The following is an 18,261-nucleotide window of genomic DNA, read 5'->3' on the forward strand; positions in this document are numbered from 1 at the left end:
TTAATTCACTTAGTTGAGACTACCTGAACCTCTGCTTTTAACTACTGTGAGGAGCAGCAGACACAAACATCCCTAGCTTGCTCCCCACGGTAAAGCAAGCTCCCAAACACCAAAGCGAGTTCCCAAACACCAAAGCGCGAAGCCATTAGCATCCCTTCCTAGGGCCGAACCCGCACAGCCGCCTCCCTGCGCAGGGAGGGAGGCAAGGGATGTAAAAGAAAGAAATGGGCAGGTGAAGGGAGGGTGTCGGCTGGGCTCGGCGAGAGGCTGCGGCCGGCCTCCTCTCCGCAGAGCCGCCCCGCGCTCGCTCACCCGCCTCTTCCCCCGCAGCTCCTGGACCTCTTCATGGTGTGGGACTGGTCCACCTACCTGGCTGACTACGGGCAGGCCACCTCCAAGTACCTGCGGGTCAACCCCAGCACGGCCCTCACGCTCCTGGAGAAGTAAGTGCAGGGGTCGGAGCTGCCGGCACGGGAATGGAGGCGGCTCCAGGGCCGGGGCTGGAGCCGCCCGCCCTGCCGGGAGCGGCGCGGCCGAAGCCCGGCGGCAGCACGGCCGTGTCCCGGTGCCGGGAGCGGCGCGGAGCGGCGGGCGGTGCCGGTACCGCGGTCTCAGCCCGCGGCTGCCCGAATTGCCGCTCTAGGGAAGGGAAATGCGTGGGGTTTGCCGTGGTGAAGCGGTGCGAGCCTTTCGGCCGGCCTGGAGGGTGGACTGGGAGGGCAGGGTAAGGAGGGCGCGTTGCCGCCAGCCCGGTACCAACCTGCTGGTAAAAGCCGCATCAGAACACACTGCGGTTTAAAGACATTTTCTAACAGTGTTTTCTCTCCTCTCCTGCCTGTGATGAATATGTCTTCTGAAGAGTTCACAGAGGGTACGTATCGCCTATATTGTTACAAAATATTGCTGCTTTAACTTATTTAATTTCCCGAATTTCGTTTTTAAATCCATTACTACGGGAAATCAGCGATAACGATGCCCGTTATTGATGGTGAGCAAAGTTCGCCCGTTCACTGCATCTAAATTTACCATGGAGGCAGATGATATTAACGGGTTTTATGGTTTGCTTCTTTCTTATGGCATTGGTAGGGCCAGGGTCCTGCCGAATGGGTGTTTGCTTCATAGTTATGTGTTATTTGTGAAGTAATATTTGTTAAAACCAGTTCTGCATTGCAGAAGTTGAGTTTAAGAACACACAGATAACAGGTTTTGTGATCTTTCAGTTTTTATTAGCAGAAAGATAAAAAGAGGATCAATAGTAAAACTGTTTCAGTAGTCGGATTTTTCCTTTTGAAATTATGTTTCTAATGTGTTTGTGTAATTTCCTGTTTTATTTCTCTAGAATGAAAGACTCCAGCAAAAAGAACAACATTTTTGCTCAATTCAGAAAGAATGATCGTGACAAGCAGAAGCTAATAGAGACTGTAGTAAAGCAACTTAGGAGTTTAGTGAATGGTATGTCCCAGCACACATAGGCCTCTTAAATCAACAGTATCTCATCATGCCAAGAGGTGTTTCTTAGCCACTATTTCTACTAAGCAAAGTGATACCAGTTAGGACATTTGTTTGACTGAGTAAAGGAGAAATGCAGTAGATGGATTGTACATGGAGTCTTCAACAAACAATTCTTTGTACGTATTTTTAATGGTTCGAATACTATTTTGTATATTGTAAACAAATGGTAAAAAATGAGACTGTACAATAAAAACCAGCGCAATCGTATTGTACATGGAACAGCTGAACTGTAAATACGTTATTTAATTATCTGCAGATATGGTGTCCAAAATTTTGCTCCGAATAGGAATTATTTGAGAAATGATCCCTTAGTTGCTGTTTTCTGGTTGAATCCTAATTTAATGTTTTTAAGCATTGAGATACTTGTGTTTCAGATGCTGCCTATTGTTTTCCTGCGTTAAATGTATATTAGCCTTAAAGTGACTGGACATAATTTTGTATATCAGATTTTGTAGTCTGGAGGTATGAAAAAGTCTTCTGATTTTTAGTACCTTTGAAAACTACCTGAGAACTAGACTTGATACCTATTTAGCGTTAGGACTTATAGGCTTTGTTCTCCAAAAGGGTTTAATCTTGAGGTCGTGAATGTAAATAACCATTTGAGTTCTTTATAATGTGACATTTTGTTTCGTTTTGGTTTTGTTCCTCAGGGTTACTAATTCTATTTTGTAAGATCCCGGGTTCTTTTTCCCAGGTTGCAGTAAGGAATAGGTTTGCCGCTGTTGATTTCGTGCCGCATCTGTTTGTCAGTATGCGCTTTCTACCGCCAGCCCCATCCCAGCGATTAGCATTTTGTCCCACCACCGGTCTCTTTGCACTGTCCCCTCCTGGCTATTTTAGACACTAAGAGAATGTCTAACAAATACAAACCAAATGGAACGTGTAAAAATAATGTACATTTTTGCTGTATTTTTAAGTTATTGACGGTCTAAATACAGTAAGATAAACCTCGCCCGTGTTCCTGTTTAATTTCACACACCAGCACGCACCTCAGAGCCGGTTTCGCGGGACCTGTACGGGTCCTGACTCAGTGGCGATTTACCCCCGGGGAAGGCGGTCGGGGATCGGGGCGGCTCCGACGGCGAGGTGCGGGTCGGGGGCACTGCAGGATCGCCCCGACTGCCGCTGCAGTCCGGGCAGCCGGGAGAGGCGGGACTGGGGCGCTCCCCGGTCGGGGGAGCCCGGGACGGGACTCGCTACCTTCGCCGGGCGGCCGGGAGGGCTGGCCCGAGGGGGCGCCGGGGGCTCCCGCTCCCGGGGCAGCCGTCCCGCCGCCGACTGGGGCGCCACGAGGGGCTGGGAGAGGGGTGGGAGGGGGGCCGCCGGGCCCCCATCCCCGGGGGGGCTGCCCCGCCGCGGCCCCGCGCCCCTCGGCCGCTGTGCCCGACTCTCCCGCGCCAATCACCGCACTTGGCCGCGCCGCTTAAATATGCAGCGGATACGTCATCTCCGAAGGTGGATCGGGCGTAAGTGGCCAATATCTATATAAATGTGGCCGAGGGGCGAACCGGCAGCAGGAGGCGAGCGGGGCCGGGCGGGCAGCAGCCGGCAGGGCCCGCCGTGCAGCGCCCGCCGCCGGTAGCCGGTCTGACAGCCACCCCCGCAGCCGCCCGCCCGTCCCCGCCGCCGGAGGAGGATGCTGGCCGGGCTCTCCTGGCCCGAGGCGTCGGCGCTGGCGCTGCTGACCCTGGCTCTGCTGGTCACCCTGTGCCGGCACCTGTGGGCGCTGCGCTGGAGCCTCAGCCGGGACCGGGCCAGCGCCCTGCCCCTGCCCAAGGGCTCCATGGGCTGGCCGTTTTTTGGGGAGACTCTGCACTGGCTGCTCCAGGTAAGGCGCCGGTGGACGAGGGCGGGGTGGGAAGGGACTGGTGGAAGCCACAGGCTGACCCGCAGCTCGTCCCCAGGGCTCCCGCTTCCATAGCTCACGGCGGGAGAGATACGGAAACGTCTTCAAGACCCACCTCCTGGGCCGGCCGGTGGTGCGGGTGACAGGCGCTGAGAACATCCGCAAGATCCTTCTGGGCGAGCACACGCTGGTCAGCACACAGTGGCCCCAGAGCACCCATATCATCCTGGGCTCCCACACCCTGCTCAGCTCCACCGGTGACCTGCACCGCCAACGCCGCAAGGTGAGTCTCTCGGCCACCGCAACAGGGCACACAGCCCAGGCGGCACCTCCGCCCAGGCTTGGGCCTCAGTAGCATGTGTGCTCCCCCTGCTTTAACTACCTGCTTGTGTTCCCCCTTTTCCTCCTAGATCCTGGCCAGAGTCTTCAGCCGTGCTGCCCTGGAGAGCTACCTTCCACGGATCCAGAAGGTTGTGAGCTGGGAGCTGCGGGGCTGGTGCATGGAGCCGGGCTCCATCGCAGTTTATTCCTCCACTAAAACCTTAACTTTCCGCATTGCAGCTCGGATTCTGCTGGGGCTCCGCCTGGAGGAAAAGCAATTCAAGGATCTGGCCAAAACTTTTGAACAGCTGGTGGAGAACCTCTTCTCCCTGCCCCTCAACATACCCTTCAGTGGGTTGCGCAAGGTACTGCCGCATGTCCCGTTCCCTCTGCCTGGGGACAAGGGCCTGGGCCCTGGTAGCAGAGACCTCCTGTCCCCAGGCCTGCCCAGGGGCACTTCCAATGGGCCAGGACATCTGCAGCACCCTATTCCAGGTCTGAGGGCTTGGTGTCTTACCTAATTCAGCCATTTCCCTTTCTCTGCACTTCCCACCTGCTCCTGGTTGACTTCCAGCACCTTTGGGTCCTGGCTCCAGTTCATTGTACTGTACAGGGCTTCTCTTCTCCCTCATCCCATATGTTGCCTCTGGTTAGTTCATCATGTCTGGGCCTGTCCCATCTCATCCTACTTGGACTCCTGTTAGCCCACGGCAGAGGGGTCTGTGGGCATGAGCACACAGCTCAGTTTAGCACCCCCTGTGTAACTCAGGCAGGCCAAGGACTTGGGACCTCTTATGATCCTTGGTCCCTTGTAGCCCAGCAGCACAGAGACAGCCCAGGGAGAGGAACGTGGCAGACAGCCTCCTCTGCCTCTTTCAACTTGCAGTTTCCAACCTGCTGCTCTGCTCCTCTTTGCCTGCCTCCCTACACTCCTGTTCTAGGTATTGGTCCTGTGTACCACCCCTCCTCTCACATTACTCCCTCCTCTGACTTTAGGTTCTCCATACTTAACACAGCTGAAGTCTCCTGCCCACTTTGGCCAGGTCTTCCCTCATCTCTTATTTCCACTGTGAGCTCTGCCCCATTGGATCCCCTTACCCAGCCAGTCCCAGTTCACCCCCAGCCTCCCTGCTGCTCTTCACCAGTTCAAAGCTCTGGTTTTCCCTGTCCAGTTTCCCTTTGCAGGTTGGCACAGTGTGGGCTTTCACCCCTCACATCCTACCCCTCTCTGCCCTCTCTCAGGTCAGCCACAGGCTGTCTGGCCCCAGACCAATATGTTCCACTTGCATTTAGGTCCCCTTGTCTTTCCCCTTGCTCCCTGCCCTGTTTACTTTGTCCAGTCCTTCCCACCTCAAATCTAAGCCTTTGTATGTTTTTCCCAACATCTGGTCATGGCCATTTTTCATTCCAAATCTCATCCTTCTGGCTTTTGCAGGAAGCATCTTGATAGAGAGCCACACTCTGTGACTCCATCCCACTTTGCAAAGAGATTGCTGATCACTTGACTTGTTGAGATCTTACATGAATGTTACACAACTGAAGATGAGCTGGCTGTGATTAATGTGTCTTTTTCCACTACACCCTGGTTAAGCCACTCATTTGATCCTTTCTCAGATGTGCCTTGCTGTCTGGACTCAGTTTTATTAAGTTACCTCTTCTTGTCCCTTTGGACAAGCTTCTTTTGGACCTGACACAACTGTGGGTTTGCTCAGCGCAGATGCCTCTGAACTTGGTACCACGTGTTTACTGCTGTCTTTTCCTCTCAGAGAATTTCTTGTGACTTATTGTATTTGATTCACAACAGCAAAGCAACAGAATGTGCAGCAGTTCCCTCCAGACTGCTGCCTCTTGCAAGGCTCTGGGGCTGGGCAACAGATTAAACTGTTATTGCTCTTATAGATCCTGGTTTTAAGGATTGCTACGCATGGGCTCCCTCAGTCTCTCAGGAGAGGGGTTCAGTTCCTAAGGTTCTCCTGAACTGTGTCTGCCTCTCACAGGGAATAAAAGCACGGGACATGCTACATGAGTTTATGGAGAAGGCTATACAGGAAAAACTGCAGAGAAACAACCCAGAAGATCACAGTGATGCTCTGGATTTCATAATGAACAGTGCCAAGGAGCACGGCAAGGAATTCACCATGCAGGAGCTAAAGGTAAGGATGAACCCAGTAGTCCTTACTGAGCCTAAACCACTAACTGAATGTGAAGAGTATTTTCCCAAAGATCTTGGGAAAAAATTGTCATTAGTACTGCATCATTCATAGTTCCAGGTCACTTGGTATCAGTGAATGACAGATGACACTACATTTATATAACAAGTTTTGAAGCAGTTTTGCATGGGTACAGCAGCTGAATATGGTTCAAAAGTATTTGAATATAGTTTAAAGGTAGTTTCACTGCTTACTTAAGTATTTAAGGAAAACTGTCTAAAGATTAATATTTTATAAATATTTTGTAAAAAGGTAATCTCTAAATCTAAAATATTTGAAAAACTTTGAGCAACTAGTAGATATAATTAGAATCAAAATATGTTTATAAAGTAATTTTATTATAATTATTTATTATATTATTTATTCTAATATATGTTTTTATTATAATGTAATTTTTAAAATAATTGAAACGTTCAAAATGTGATTGATTAAGATTAATTACTCTCTGTTAGTTTTCACATGAATATTACACAAGAATAATTTCATGATCTCTCATCATGTCCCTGGCTCTGACTACAAATGCAATAAGGGGATATTAAATGTAATATGGAGTTACATGGCGGTGATATGGGGCCAGCTGATTGAAATCATAGTATATAATATATACTATAATATATATTATATTAAAAGTATGTATATGTATATACTATAGGATACGCTGTCCTGTAGCATTATGGTTAGAAGATTTCTATTTTGTCTGTATTTAACAAAATTGCTTGCAAACCAAACTGCCTATGCTTGCAATTATGGCAATATTCACTCTAATATAACAGTAGGAGAGCTTTCATTCCATTAAATGGTGCAATTGGATAAAAAGTCCAAAGCTGTCTCAGAGACGTGGATTATCTGTCTTTGAGAGAGCCTCCAAACACTGGCACACACTAGTTACTAATTTGCTTTGTGTTCAAATTATTTGGAAGGACAGTCTTTCCAGAAGTTTTCCTAAATACGCTGCTGGCATGAACTTACCAGGACCCTTGAAATGTAAAGGTCATTAAAAAAAATATTGCTTTGCCAAAAGTACTGTTTTAAAATACTTAAAACCCTGAAAAGATTAAAAAGACCCCATCCTACATAATAGTGCTGTCACTGGCTAGATGGGTGGAACTGTAATGCTGCATGTCCTGCCCTCCAGGACAGGGAGTTGGGCTGTAGCACAGGGACAATACTGGTGAAACTTGGGAAGGTGCTGCCTTCCAGGCACTGGTTATGTTGGCCTTGTAGAAACAGGAAGGGAAAGTCAGCGGCTCAGTGTCACAGCTTCTGCAGCAGCACTGTCAGAGGTTGATGCAGAGAGTCATAAGGGCTGTTATTTCAAATTGCAGAGCTTGCCCTAAATTCCTTGCATGCTATTGAAATGTCTTGGGGTTTAATTGCAAGTGGTGGAACTGAGAGGTTTCTTTTCATCTGGATCTGCTACCTTGTGAGTGTAAAAATCCCTGCTCATGCCTGCAGGAGGTGTGATAGGGGTCGACAGGGATCTGTTATTCCAGAGGTTTTATTTCAGCTGAAAGATGCCCTTGAGAGCTGCACTTTGACAAAAGCATCTAGTCCAGCCAATATATGGCACTGGGGATGGTAGCAAAGAGTCATCCTTGTGACATGATCCTTGACCTTATCAGACTTGGGTCCAAGTACATTCAGGCTTCAGGTGTCCTTCTCTGTGTTTGTGGCTTCACCTCTCCAGAACAATTGTTGTGTCTGAACAATTTAAAGTCCAGACATACAGTCATGTGAAAGGAAACTGCTCTGTGTCCTTGGAGGATTTTGCTCTGCTTTGCCCCTGGACTGAAGCAATTAGTGCTCTGTAGTGCCAGCCAGGTCCCAGTCCTCCTAGGGTGGTAGCTCCTGGTATTCCTCCCTTCACTTTTGTCTCTGGCCTCTGGCCTTGGTGCTCCCAGTCCTGTGCTCCCACTGGCACCTTCAGATGGTGTTGTAGGTTTGAGCATTATGTTTGCTGTCAGAGACATGATATGCCATGACCCATCTCTGGGCAGCCCTTAACTTTTGGAAAACCATTTGCAAAAGTTCATCAGAGGGTGCTGCAAACAGCCCACAGCATCCTGGTATGTGCTGTGCCAATATAGTCCCTGCAGACAGTCCCGCAAAGACTGGGAGGCTGCGTGGGGATCCGTGAACTGGAACAAGGCACCTATTACAGATTTGACTGTTCTGTGGTCCATCTATCTGAGCTGGTTAACTTCCTAACTTGTAATGGATACATCTGCTGCGGAGCTATCAGAAATACTGCTGTGCTTCAGGCTGTAAAGCTTGAAAGGTGAGCAAGTCCTCTGCCTGGTGTGTGCTCCCTGCAAGCTGTAGTACTTCCCAGGCTGACCTGCTGTAGTAGAGAGGTCATTCTGCTCTCAACTCTTGGCTTCAGTCCCCTCCCAGATAAGCAAATGTTCAATTATAACCAGAGATGCATCAAATGCAACCCCTTTTAGCTACCAGCACATCTAGGATTTGTGCATAAATACGCTCATATCCACTGCCTGGGCAGAAGAGTAAAAGGTGGGTGCAAAGGGGAATTGGCAGATGAAGAGAAAAGGCATAATGCTTGAAATGGACTTCACTCAGTGTGCTATAATGCATGTTAAAATACTGCTTTAAAATTGGTAAATCTTAGGAGGAAAGCTCAGAAGAGCTGTACTGGTGGTGATGTGTGCTCAGCTGTGTTTCTGCACCAGTCGCTGGGCAAGTGGATGTCCAGTTCATAAATGGTTTGCTTCCTGCCAACTCAGGATGGGTGCAGCTTTGTGGAAAACAGAGTGGGGGCCAGGGCCCTTTGCACAGGGACAAAATCTGAAAAAGGTGAGAACAGTCTAAATCACAATCAGTTTAAAATGGCATTCAAACTTGTCACCTTCATTCCTCTCCCAGGAGTCAGCAATTGAGCTCATATTTGCTGCTTTTTTCACCACGGCTAGTGCCAGCACTTCTCTGATCCTCCTGCTACTGAAGCACCCCTCAGTGATTGAAAAAATAAGGCAGGAGCTGATGTCCCATGAACTGTATCAGCAGTGTGAGTGCCACCCTGCAGGACCCTACCCGGACACCCTGACCATGCAGAGCAGGGACAGAGAGAAACCACGTTTCCACTCCACGGCCAAAGATGTTCAGAAGGATCAGAGCCAGCCCCCAGCCTCAGTGGAGGAAGGTTCCCTCCAGTCCGGTGCCCTGCTGGAGCCCACCGTCCCCCGGAGCAACTTCTGCACTGGCTCCCAGCTCCAGGCACCATCAGGGCAGAGCTGTCACTGCTCCTCGGACATCAGCCTGGAGAAGCTGAGCCGCCTGCGCTACCTGGACTGCGTGATTAAGGAGGTGCTGCGGGTGCTGCCCCCAGTCTCCGGAGGCTACAGGACGGCACTGCAGACTTTTGAGCTCGATGTAAGTGCCTTGCAGGCTGTTAGGGAACTGCTTGCATTTCATGCAAGCACAGCACAGTGGTGGTGCTTGGCAGTGTAGCTCAGGGGGAGGTGGCACCCAGCAACCTCTGTGGGTCCCAGCTTGGCTGGGGAGAAAAGGAGCTACAGAGCAGGTGGGCAGTATGTTGGGGCTGTCCTCAGGCACCCCCTGCTCACCCTCTACTAGCATGGGTATGTAACACTTCTCTCCTCCCCTTTTCTCTCCACTCCCAGGGCTACCAGATCCCCAAAGGCTGGAGTGTCATGTACAGCATCCGTGACACACATGAGACAGCTGCTGTCTACCAGAGCCCCCCCAGCAGCTTCGACCCAGACCGCTTTGGTGCCACCCGGATGGAGGCTGCAGGCCGGTTCCACTACATCCCCTTCGGTGGTGGGGCACGGAGCTGCATCGGGAAGGAGCTGGCACAGGCCATCCTCAAGCTGCTGGCCATTGAGCTGGTCAGCACAGCCCGCTGGGAGCTGGCCACCCCTAGCTACCCCGCCATGCAGACCGTGCCCATCGTGCACCCCGTTGATGATGGGCTGCAGCTCTACTTCCACCCCTTGTAGCCTGGCCATGGCTGTGGGGCCTGAGCTAGGGGTACGCTGCTCCCCTCAGCCCTGGAGCTGATGCCCCTCCACAGCTACGGGGGGCAGGTCTCCACTGCATCAGGCTGGGTATGGCACTGGATCACTGCAGAGCAAAACCTAAAGGTCTGTTTTTCCCCTCCTAGTGTACAGGCTGGTAGGGAGAGTCCTGCAGAGTCACACTCCTGAGCGCTAGGGTGAACCTCAGCCCCAGCCTGGGGGCAAAACCCACCGAAGTTGCTGGCAGGGAGCATATGCCATGGGGCCTCAGCCAGCCCCCACTCCATAAAAGTCTCCAGCTACCAGGGATGTGGAGCAAAACTCAGGCCTACAGCTAAGGCTCCCAGAGCATTCTATCCCTGGGTTGTCTCCTGCCTCTCCTGTGTTATAGGAGAGGCAGGATGAACATGTAGCTTTTTAGATGTAAAAAGAAGAAAGATGGGGAGCTCTGCAGGAAAACACAAGCCAGAGCTGCTCAATTCATGGCATCAGTGCTAGCTAGAATAATAGGGTGTAAAGTGGTTTTTATTGTAAATATTTAATCTCATTCCTGCACTTCCCATTAGAGCTGGCACAAAGAGGATATCTCTCAGTCACCCAGTAGTAGTAGCTGTGCATGTTGTGTTGAGCACTGTGCTGCTGCTCGGGGTCTGCCATGAAGCCCCACTCTGCTGTCCCCACAGGATGTGCTCCCCAGCTACAAGTCCAATCCTAACCTCAGGATCAAACTGAAGCATGGGAGGGGGCTTTGGGGAGCAAACATTTAGAAAATGGACATTTCTGAATATGTCTGATTTGTGGTAGAAAGTCCCTTGTTCCTGGTGATGCTGTTCACATTGCAGAGGGGACATTTGCAAGGTGACACAGGCTCTGTGGTGGCTGGCTGGCCAGGCTGACCTTGCCAGCTCTGTCAGCCTAGCTCTGCCAGCGAAAGTGCCAGGACAGCAGCTCCATGGTCCATCCACAGGGTGGAAGCTGGGGCTAAGCTTGGGTTTTGAGAGCACCATTCTAGATGGTTTTTGAGTACCACCACAGAGTGTTTCTCTCCCATGTTAAATGAAGTGAGTCCTGTTGCTTGTGTACTGATAACAGAACTAGAGCCAGGTCCTTGATCCACAACAATACGTTTATAAGCTTCTTTCAGCTTCCCCTTTGCTCCCCACTGTCATGCATCCTGTGTGGATGCAGTGGGGAGAATAATATGCCTTGTTCCTCCAGAGCATCCTGTGTCCGGTGGTGTGGTGTGCTCTGTATGAAGCACCAGCTTGACCTGTGAGGGCCAAAATGTGGCACAGTGTCCCTTTGGAAAGGCCCTGAGAGCTTCTCAGTCTCCTGAAACTCTGTCATCATCCTGCTTCAGTGCCAGGCTACAAATGACCTCACCCTGGCCAATCCCCCTTGACTGTGCTGGGGCACTGCAGCAGGGTGTGTGCTGCCGTTGGCTGTCTGAGGGCTGTGCAGTGACCACTCCGCTACCTGGGGCAGAAATGTGGCTCCCAAATGTAACAGGTCAAATCTGGAGGTTGAACTGCAGGGCTGAGTTAAGTGCTGTTGGCAGGCCAGCCCTGTAGCAAACCAGAGCCTCTGCCCCTCCTGACCTTGTCCTGAAAGGTGAATCTTTTGCTTATCAGAGGTGAAATCAGTAGATGGTGGGTGCAAGTGGCAATGACTAACTTTAATTAGCAGGAGCTGCTGACTGACTGAGACCGCGGGCGATTCGGGGTCCCACCGCAGGCAGGGCTGCGGGCAGGGCTGAGCCTGGTGCAGAAGGGTCGGGGCTTCTCCAGCAGCGCACTTAAAAATTACCCCGAGCGCTAACGAGCCCTGTAGCCACCCGCTGAAAAATGTAACATGAATCTAGTTAAAAAAAAAAAAGACTTGAAACTGATTTTGTTTGCAGATAAACACGAGCATTTACAAATGAAGTGTAATAATTGTTACTTGTAATCAAAGTTTGTTCATATTAGGCTGTTAATTTCTTGACCCCCTTCCAAGATGTTTTTAATTATCCCTTTCACTCTTTACCATTTGATTCTTTTCAAGCCGGTGGCTGGGGAATACACAGCTGGGGAGATAATAAAGCCTTCCTGTGGCAATTATCGGTGCTCAGGCCACCGTATCTCGTTATTTTGATAGACAGTGAACTTGGCGCGCTTGCCGGCCGGGTTCACGCAGATGTCACGGTCCGTGTTGTAGGTCACAAGCAGGTCAGCGCCCGGCAAGGAGAGAGCGCCGGGTCAGGGCGCGGCCGCCGCTCTCGGACGGGCTCCGCGGAGCCGCCCGGGACCGCGGCGTACCCCGAGGGGCTGCTGCCTCCGGGGCCGGGGGACTACCCTCCGGGGGTGTCCCTCTTGGGTAACAGGGTGCGGAGGCGGGCAGCCTCGCTCCCGCAAGGCATCGTAAGAGGAGGGAGGGTCCCGTGTGATGCGTTCATTGCTAGAAAAATAATAATTAAAAGTGACATCTCCCTCTCCCATACACAGACACACACACAAAACTTCCAGCGTTTATTGGGCTTGTCTGGGAGCAATAAAGCAAAAGTAACAGAGAGGGAAGAGGTAAAAACTGTAAAAAAAAAAAAAAAAGAAAAAAGCGAGCGCGGTGGTGTATTGGCAGCAGCCGTGCCCGGCGGAGAGCTCTGCGGCCCCGCAGCCGCGCTCCGCGACGAGCGCCCCTTCCCCAGCGGCTTCTGCGCCGGGACACGGCGGCCGCCTCAGCCCCAGCCAGCACAGCCTGCCCAGCCCCGCCGGGCGCCCCGGTACCGCCGCGCTCCTCCCGCTCGGGGCCGCCGCTCCCGCCCGGAGCGCAGCCCCCGGTGCCTGCCTGCGGGCACCGGGAGCGAGCCCCTCTGCGGCGCGCCTGCAGGCGGAGTGCCCGCCGGTGCTGAGCGCCTCTTTCCGACCGCGGCAGCCCCGACGGGATGCCAGGCAGCCTCAGGCGAGGGTGAGCAGTGGATCCCGGGGAGAGGAGCTGGGCACGGCGGGTTTGGTGTTTCCTTTCCGCCCTCACCTCCCTTTCCCTCGGTGACCCGCGCTTGAACCTGCATCGAGAGACGGACTGTTGCCGGCGGCTCCTTCCTCCGCGGCCGGCAGAAATACAAGCCGAGCCTTTCGAGGTGAACCAGGGGACAGCGGAGGCTCCTCCGCCGATGCGGCGGCACTGCTGCGGCTCTGCCCGGGGTGCCGCCCAGCTGCCCTAGCACCGGGGACCCCTCGGTCCGACTCCGGCCGCTACCTCGCCGTTCCCGGCCGGCGACAGCGGCGAGCGAGCGAAGGAGCTCCGCAGCTCGCAGAGCGCACCGGCGCCGGCCGGGCAGCGCGCCGGGGGTAGGTGTCTGCGGGCAGCCGAGCCGCCGGGTGCTGGCGCGGGACATTTCTGAGCGCAGCTGCTGGTCTGTGACGAGCATCGGCGATAAATCCGAGGAGCAGGAGGAGGAGGTGGCCGCCACCAGTTATCAGCGGCGTTCCGCAGCCCACTCGCCGAGCGCGGTGCAGGGGCAGCGAGCCCGAAGGCTCTGCCGCCGCTCCCGGCGGCACCTTTCCTTCCCTGGCAGCGATCTGCGGCGGGCAGGATGCACTACGCAAAGCAAATAGTTAAAGATTTCGGGGGGAGGAGCCAGGCCGCAATCCGCAATTAAAGATGAACTTTGGGTGAACTAATTTATCGGACCAAGGTAGGGTGGGCAGCAACCTGGGAAGGGTATAAAAGGCGGCCCGCGGCGAGCCCGGCCCGCGCACTCGGAGCTCCCAGGGGGCCAGGCGGGACTCGCTCCCCAGTCATGGGCTTCTCTGTCCTGGTCGCCAGCGCCCTGTGCACCTTCCTGCTGCCCCTGCTACTGTTTCTAGCCGCCGTCAAGCTCTGGGACTTGTACTGCGTGAGCAGCCGCGACCCCAGCTGCCCGCTCCCACTGCCCCCGGGCACCATGGGGCTCCCCTTCTTCGGGGAGACGCTGCAGCTGGTGCTGCAGGTAAGGCGAGGCGATGCCGCGGGGAGCGGAGAGGCTCCCCGGCTGCTGCTCTGGCTGCAGGGGAGGGAGATGAGCAACAACTTTGCCAGGCTCCCGTGCCCAGGTGGGAAAGAGCTGCTCTCCCTGCCTCTTCCTCTCCTCCCTTTTAAAATTTATTTTATCATTCTCCCCTCTCCTCCCCTGTCCAGAGGCGGAAATTCCTACAGATGAAGCGCAGGAAATACGGGTTCATCTACAAGACTCACCTCTTCGGGCGGCCCACGGTGCGGGTGATGGGCGCCGAGAACGTGCGGCATATCCTGCTGGGCGAGCACCGGCTCGTCTCTGTGCAGTGGCCCGCCTCGGTGCGCACCATCCTGGGCTCGGGCTGCCTCTCCAACCTCCACAACGGGCAGCACAAGCACCGCAAAAAGGTACGGCCCGACAGCGGGCGGGGAGCGGGCGCGGTCGCCCCGGACGCGGCGGCTGAGCCTCTGTCCCATTCCTCCTCGTCCCCTCGGGCAGGTGATCATGCGAGCCTTCTCCCGGGACGCCCTGCAGCACTACGTGCCGGTCATCCAGGAGGAGGTGAGCGCCTGCCTGGCGCGATGGCTGGGCGCCGCCGGGCCCTGCCTGCTGGTGTACCCCGAGGTGAAGCGCCTCATGTTTCGTATTGCCATGAGGATCCTGCTGGGCTTCCAGCCCCGCCAGGCCAGCCCCGACGGCGAGCAGCAGCTTGTGGAGGCCTTCGAGGAGATGATCCGCAATCTGTTCTCCCTCCCCATCGATGTGCCGTTCAGTGGGCTCTACCGGGTAAGGCTCACGGTGGGCCAGGAGGAGAGAGGTATCCCTGCAGCCGGGGCAGTGGGGAACGGGTGGGAGGGATGGCAGTACAGCCCAAGTTCCACATTGCTCTCCCTGCTGCTTGGTCAGGGCTTGCGGGCACGCAACATCATCCACGCCAAGATCGAGGAGAACATCCGTGCCAAGATGGCCCGTAAGGAGCCCGAGGGCGGCTATAAGGATGCGCTGCAGCTGCTGATGGAATACACACAGGGCAATGGGGAGCAGCTAAACATGCAGGTAAGGTTCCCCAGGGCCAGATCCATCCCTTTCCCCCAGCCCCCCTTGTCAGCATCACACTTGTCTTTTGGATAAAAAGGAAGGAGCAGGAGGTGCTCCCTTTCCCCATAAAATAAACCAGCTTGTGTTGAGCACTGGGGTGCAGAGGTTGCAACCAGGCTGTTGGATGGGGAGCATAAGCAACTCTGATCACCTCCATCCTGGCCCCTGGGTGTCTGCTCCATTCTGGGAGCAATGCACAGCATTGCAGTGGAAGAATGGGCTTGGTAGAGATACTGTGTTTAGTGTCTGGTTTATCCCTCTTCTTTCCTTTGTGTAAGGAGCTGAAGGAGTCTGCCACAGAGCTGCTGTTTGGGGGCCATGAAACCACTGCTAGTGCTGCCACATCACTGATTGCCTTCCTAGGGCTCCACCACGAAGTCCTGCAGAAAGTGAGGAAAGAACTGCAGGTGAAGGTGTGTATCTTCCCCAGAGCCATTTCAAGGAGGGGGCAGTACCTCCAGGACAGGTGTCCCAGACAGGGCTCCCTTTAACCCAGGTGGTACCCTACTTTTAGGGGTGGCAGGATAATACAACTCACTGAGGGGGGCAGCTCCTTTGCAGTCCGGGAGTCCTGGCCGCCCGCTCCGTGAATGTCATGGTAGCATCTTCCTTTCTAGGGGTTACTGTGCAGTTCCAACCAAGAGAAGCAGCTGGACATGGAGGTCTTGGAGCAGCTGAAGTACACGGGTTGTGTCATCAAAGAGACCCTCAGGCTGAGCCCGCCTGTTCCTGGAGGATTTCGAATTGCACTCAAGACCCTTGAGTTAAATGTAAGCAAGGCTTGGGCACAACTCCTCAGAGCAGCTGCAAAGTACTAGTGCTTTCACATAGCCTGTCTGCCTTAGAGCGGCCTGCAGGAAGCCAGGAGGGGGAGGTGGGGTGAACCTATGTGTCCTATGCTGTCACTTCACATATATTAATACAGCAAGGTGCTTCACGACTTCTTTCTCTTCTTGTCATAGGGTTACCAGATCCCTAAAGGTTGGAATGTTATTTACAGTATCTGTGATACCCACGATGTGGCAGATCTCTTTACCAACAAGGAAGAATTTAACCCGGATCGCTTCATGTCTCCATCTCCAGAGGATTCCTCTCGGTTCAGTTTCATTCCTTTTGGTGGGGGCTTGAGGAGCTGCGTGGGCAAAGAGTTTGCAAAAGTCCTTCTAAAAATATTTACAGTGGAGTTGGCTCGGAGCTGTGACTGGCAGCTGCTGAATGGACCTCCTACAATGAAAACGGGCCCCATAGTGTACCCTGTGGACAATCTGCCTACCAAATTCATAGGTTTCAGTGGCCAAATCTGAGAGCTCAACATTTGCCTCTGACTGGATTTCTATATAGCATCTAATATGTACATAGTAACTTTTTATAGTAACAAAGACCTTTAAATATTTAAACTTGTAAATGTACAATAGTTATTTATGTCTTCTAAATATTTTGAAAGGCTATGGGGTTTTTTTTCCCCCAAGCACTACAATTATGGGTCTCTGATTCATAATTAGATAATGTTATTTCTATAGAAATAAGTTTTCCCCTATTTAAAAATCTCATTGAAAGCTGGCCAGCTAAGCATTTTAAGACATTTCAGGATGGCATATGTAATAAGAAATATTCTAAAAGCATTCAAAAAAATGGTAACTAACTACTCATGCAAGTTACCTGAAATGGTTATTGTTTGAGAATGTTTTCAGTATTATTTGTGTCTAGATCTTATGTTTAATGTGTGAATTTTAAGTTTGATAATAAAGTTTATTTTTGATGATCCTCTGTATGAAGATCTGTGTGTCTGCTAGAGAGTAGCTTAATGAATGGGGATCAAGAGTTTGGATGTCAAGTCAGATCTGCTTTTGTGAATGACGTACTTGCTATTTCTGTGCTCATAACTCTTCCCTGCCTCCCCTCTTCACCTGTGGTTCTCGCTTGTGAATTATTCTAAGTTTTAGCCTGTAAGTGCAAGAGCAATGCAAAAACACATGCTTATTGAAAAGGAGTGATGACAAGAGCTACAGGTCTCCTTACCAAGCACATCATTTTGAGTCACAGTAAATAAGAGAGTAAAGGAAAGCAGAAGAATAATGTATTACATGAGTCTTTGTAGCTAGAGAAAATAGACTGAGGAAAAAAAATTCTGTAAATGTCCTCTCTTCCCATATTACTGCTGACCTGGGCAAACAGACCACTGGATCTTGTTCTGTGTTGAGTCTGCTGGCTATGAATCTTTACTTACGAAGGTGTCTCTTATCAGCTGGTAGAGCAAACAAAATCTGCTGATTTCTTCTTGAAATGCAACAGCTCTGGCTAGGTCAGAGAGAGAGCATGCATTTGATTTAAGAACTTCTTTCCTGGAATTCAGCAAAGTGAAAACTAAAAGGCAGGCACTAATGTGAATTGATTAACAGAGAATCAACTGTTGAGATGCAATTCCCCAGGGGTGTGTAAGCAGGGCAGATAAAATGCCCTAGGCATGATCCCTATTTTGGCTTAACCATAAGGGGGTTTGTGCCCACCCCCGCTTACTACACCTATTAGTCTTCCCTCAAAAGTCAAACAACATAGGCTGGCTTTATAAACATCTACAAAGTAAACCAATGTAATTCAGTGTCATGAACACTTATAACACCACATAGACTAATTTAATTTTCTGTTTGCTTCTGGAAAACAGTCACTTTTTCATTACGTTCTCCCAAGATCAAAATTAAGTATTTAGTTAAGTTGCTCAAAATAGCTGCAGGTGCTTAATAGCATCTCTGAGATTTGGGATTTCTTTTTAAGGAGTGTTTCTATTACCCATTTGATGTGTTTCTAGCTACCTTTTTAAATACATAAGCTTCTAACTTATGGCCTTAGATACAAGCTACATATGAGTTTAACTATCAAGAATTTTTCATATCCATTTTTTTGTAATTTTAAAATACAAAATATATTCTATTTAGATTGTGCCTTTGTCTTCTTGGCAATGTTTAAAATCTTAAATATTTTTCCCATGCAAACCTCTTGTACCATTATGTTCTTAGGGACTTGATGAATGACCTCAGTTTAAGACACTTTTGTAACATATATAGTAGCAGAAAATTGCAAACCTTGGTCCTGATTTGGAGGTGATCTGAAGTCTGGAGAACAGCAAGACTCTTGTCTTGGTATTCTTTCCTAACATTTTCTTCCCTAACATTACAACGTTCTGCAAATCCAGATAGATGCTGATATTCTTTAAATGTTATGTTTGGTTTTAATGGAAGTCTTTTATAAGTGGGAACTTTTTACATGGTCTTCCTACTATTTTAGTTTATATTTTATTTTTATAAT

The 18,261-nt window shown here is 51.4% G+C and overlaps 3 protein-coding genes across 7 annotated transcripts in view; all 3 read left to right on the forward strand.

The window, feature by feature from the left end:
* Positions 1–2,463, forward strand: part of EXOC6 (exocyst complex component 6) — an 84,248-nt gene extending 81,785 nt beyond the window's left edge. For 4 of the 5 annotated variants that reach the window (XM_039388490.1, XM_027743136.2, XM_027743134.2 and 1 more), the window contains 3 exons: positions 331–443; positions 860–871; positions 1,340–2,463. In XM_039388490.1, the coding sequence (XP_039244424.1) occupies positions 331–443; positions 860–871; positions 1,340–1,472 (258 nt within the window). In that variant the 3' untranslated portion in view covers positions 1,473–2,463. Of the gene's footprint in view, positions 1–330; positions 444–859; positions 872–1,339 lie in introns of those variants that run through there. The other variant, XR_005566188.1, reaches the window with a different exon arrangement.
* Positions 2,464–3,148: 685 nt separating this feature from the next.
* Positions 3,149–11,987, forward strand: LOC113999579 (cytochrome P450 26C1). Its single transcript, XM_027743138.2, has 6 exons — positions 3,149–3,340; positions 3,417–3,641; positions 3,769–4,044; positions 5,677–5,832; positions 8,773–9,279; positions 9,531–11,987. The coding sequence occupies exons 1-6, from the start codon at positions 3,149–3,151 to the stop codon at positions 9,867–9,869; spliced, it is 1,695 nt and encodes a 564-aa protein (XP_027598939.1). The 3' UTR covers positions 9,870–11,987.
* A 1,652-nt stretch (positions 11,988–13,639) lies between these two features.
* LOC113999589 (cytochrome P450 26A1) lies at positions 13,640–16,725 on the forward strand. The gene is made up of 7 exons (XM_027743153.2): positions 13,640–13,854; positions 14,043–14,267; positions 14,359–14,646; positions 14,767–14,916; positions 15,237–15,371; positions 15,576–15,728; positions 15,921–16,725. The coding sequence occupies exons 1-7, from the start codon at positions 13,666–13,668 to the stop codon at positions 16,260–16,262; spliced, it is 1,482 nt and encodes a 493-aa protein (XP_027598954.1). The 5' UTR covers positions 13,640–13,665; the 3' UTR covers positions 16,263–16,725.
* Positions 16,726–18,261: the final 1,536 nt, after the last annotated feature.

Source organism: Pipra filicauda, unplaced genomic scaffold (assembly GCF_003945595.2).
Source record: "Pipra filicauda isolate LSUMZ 115617 unplaced genomic scaffold, ASM394559v2 scaffold659_size178264_pilon, whole genome shotgun sequence".
NCBI lineage: Eukaryota > Metazoa > Chordata > Aves > Passeriformes > Pipridae > Pipra > Pipra filicauda.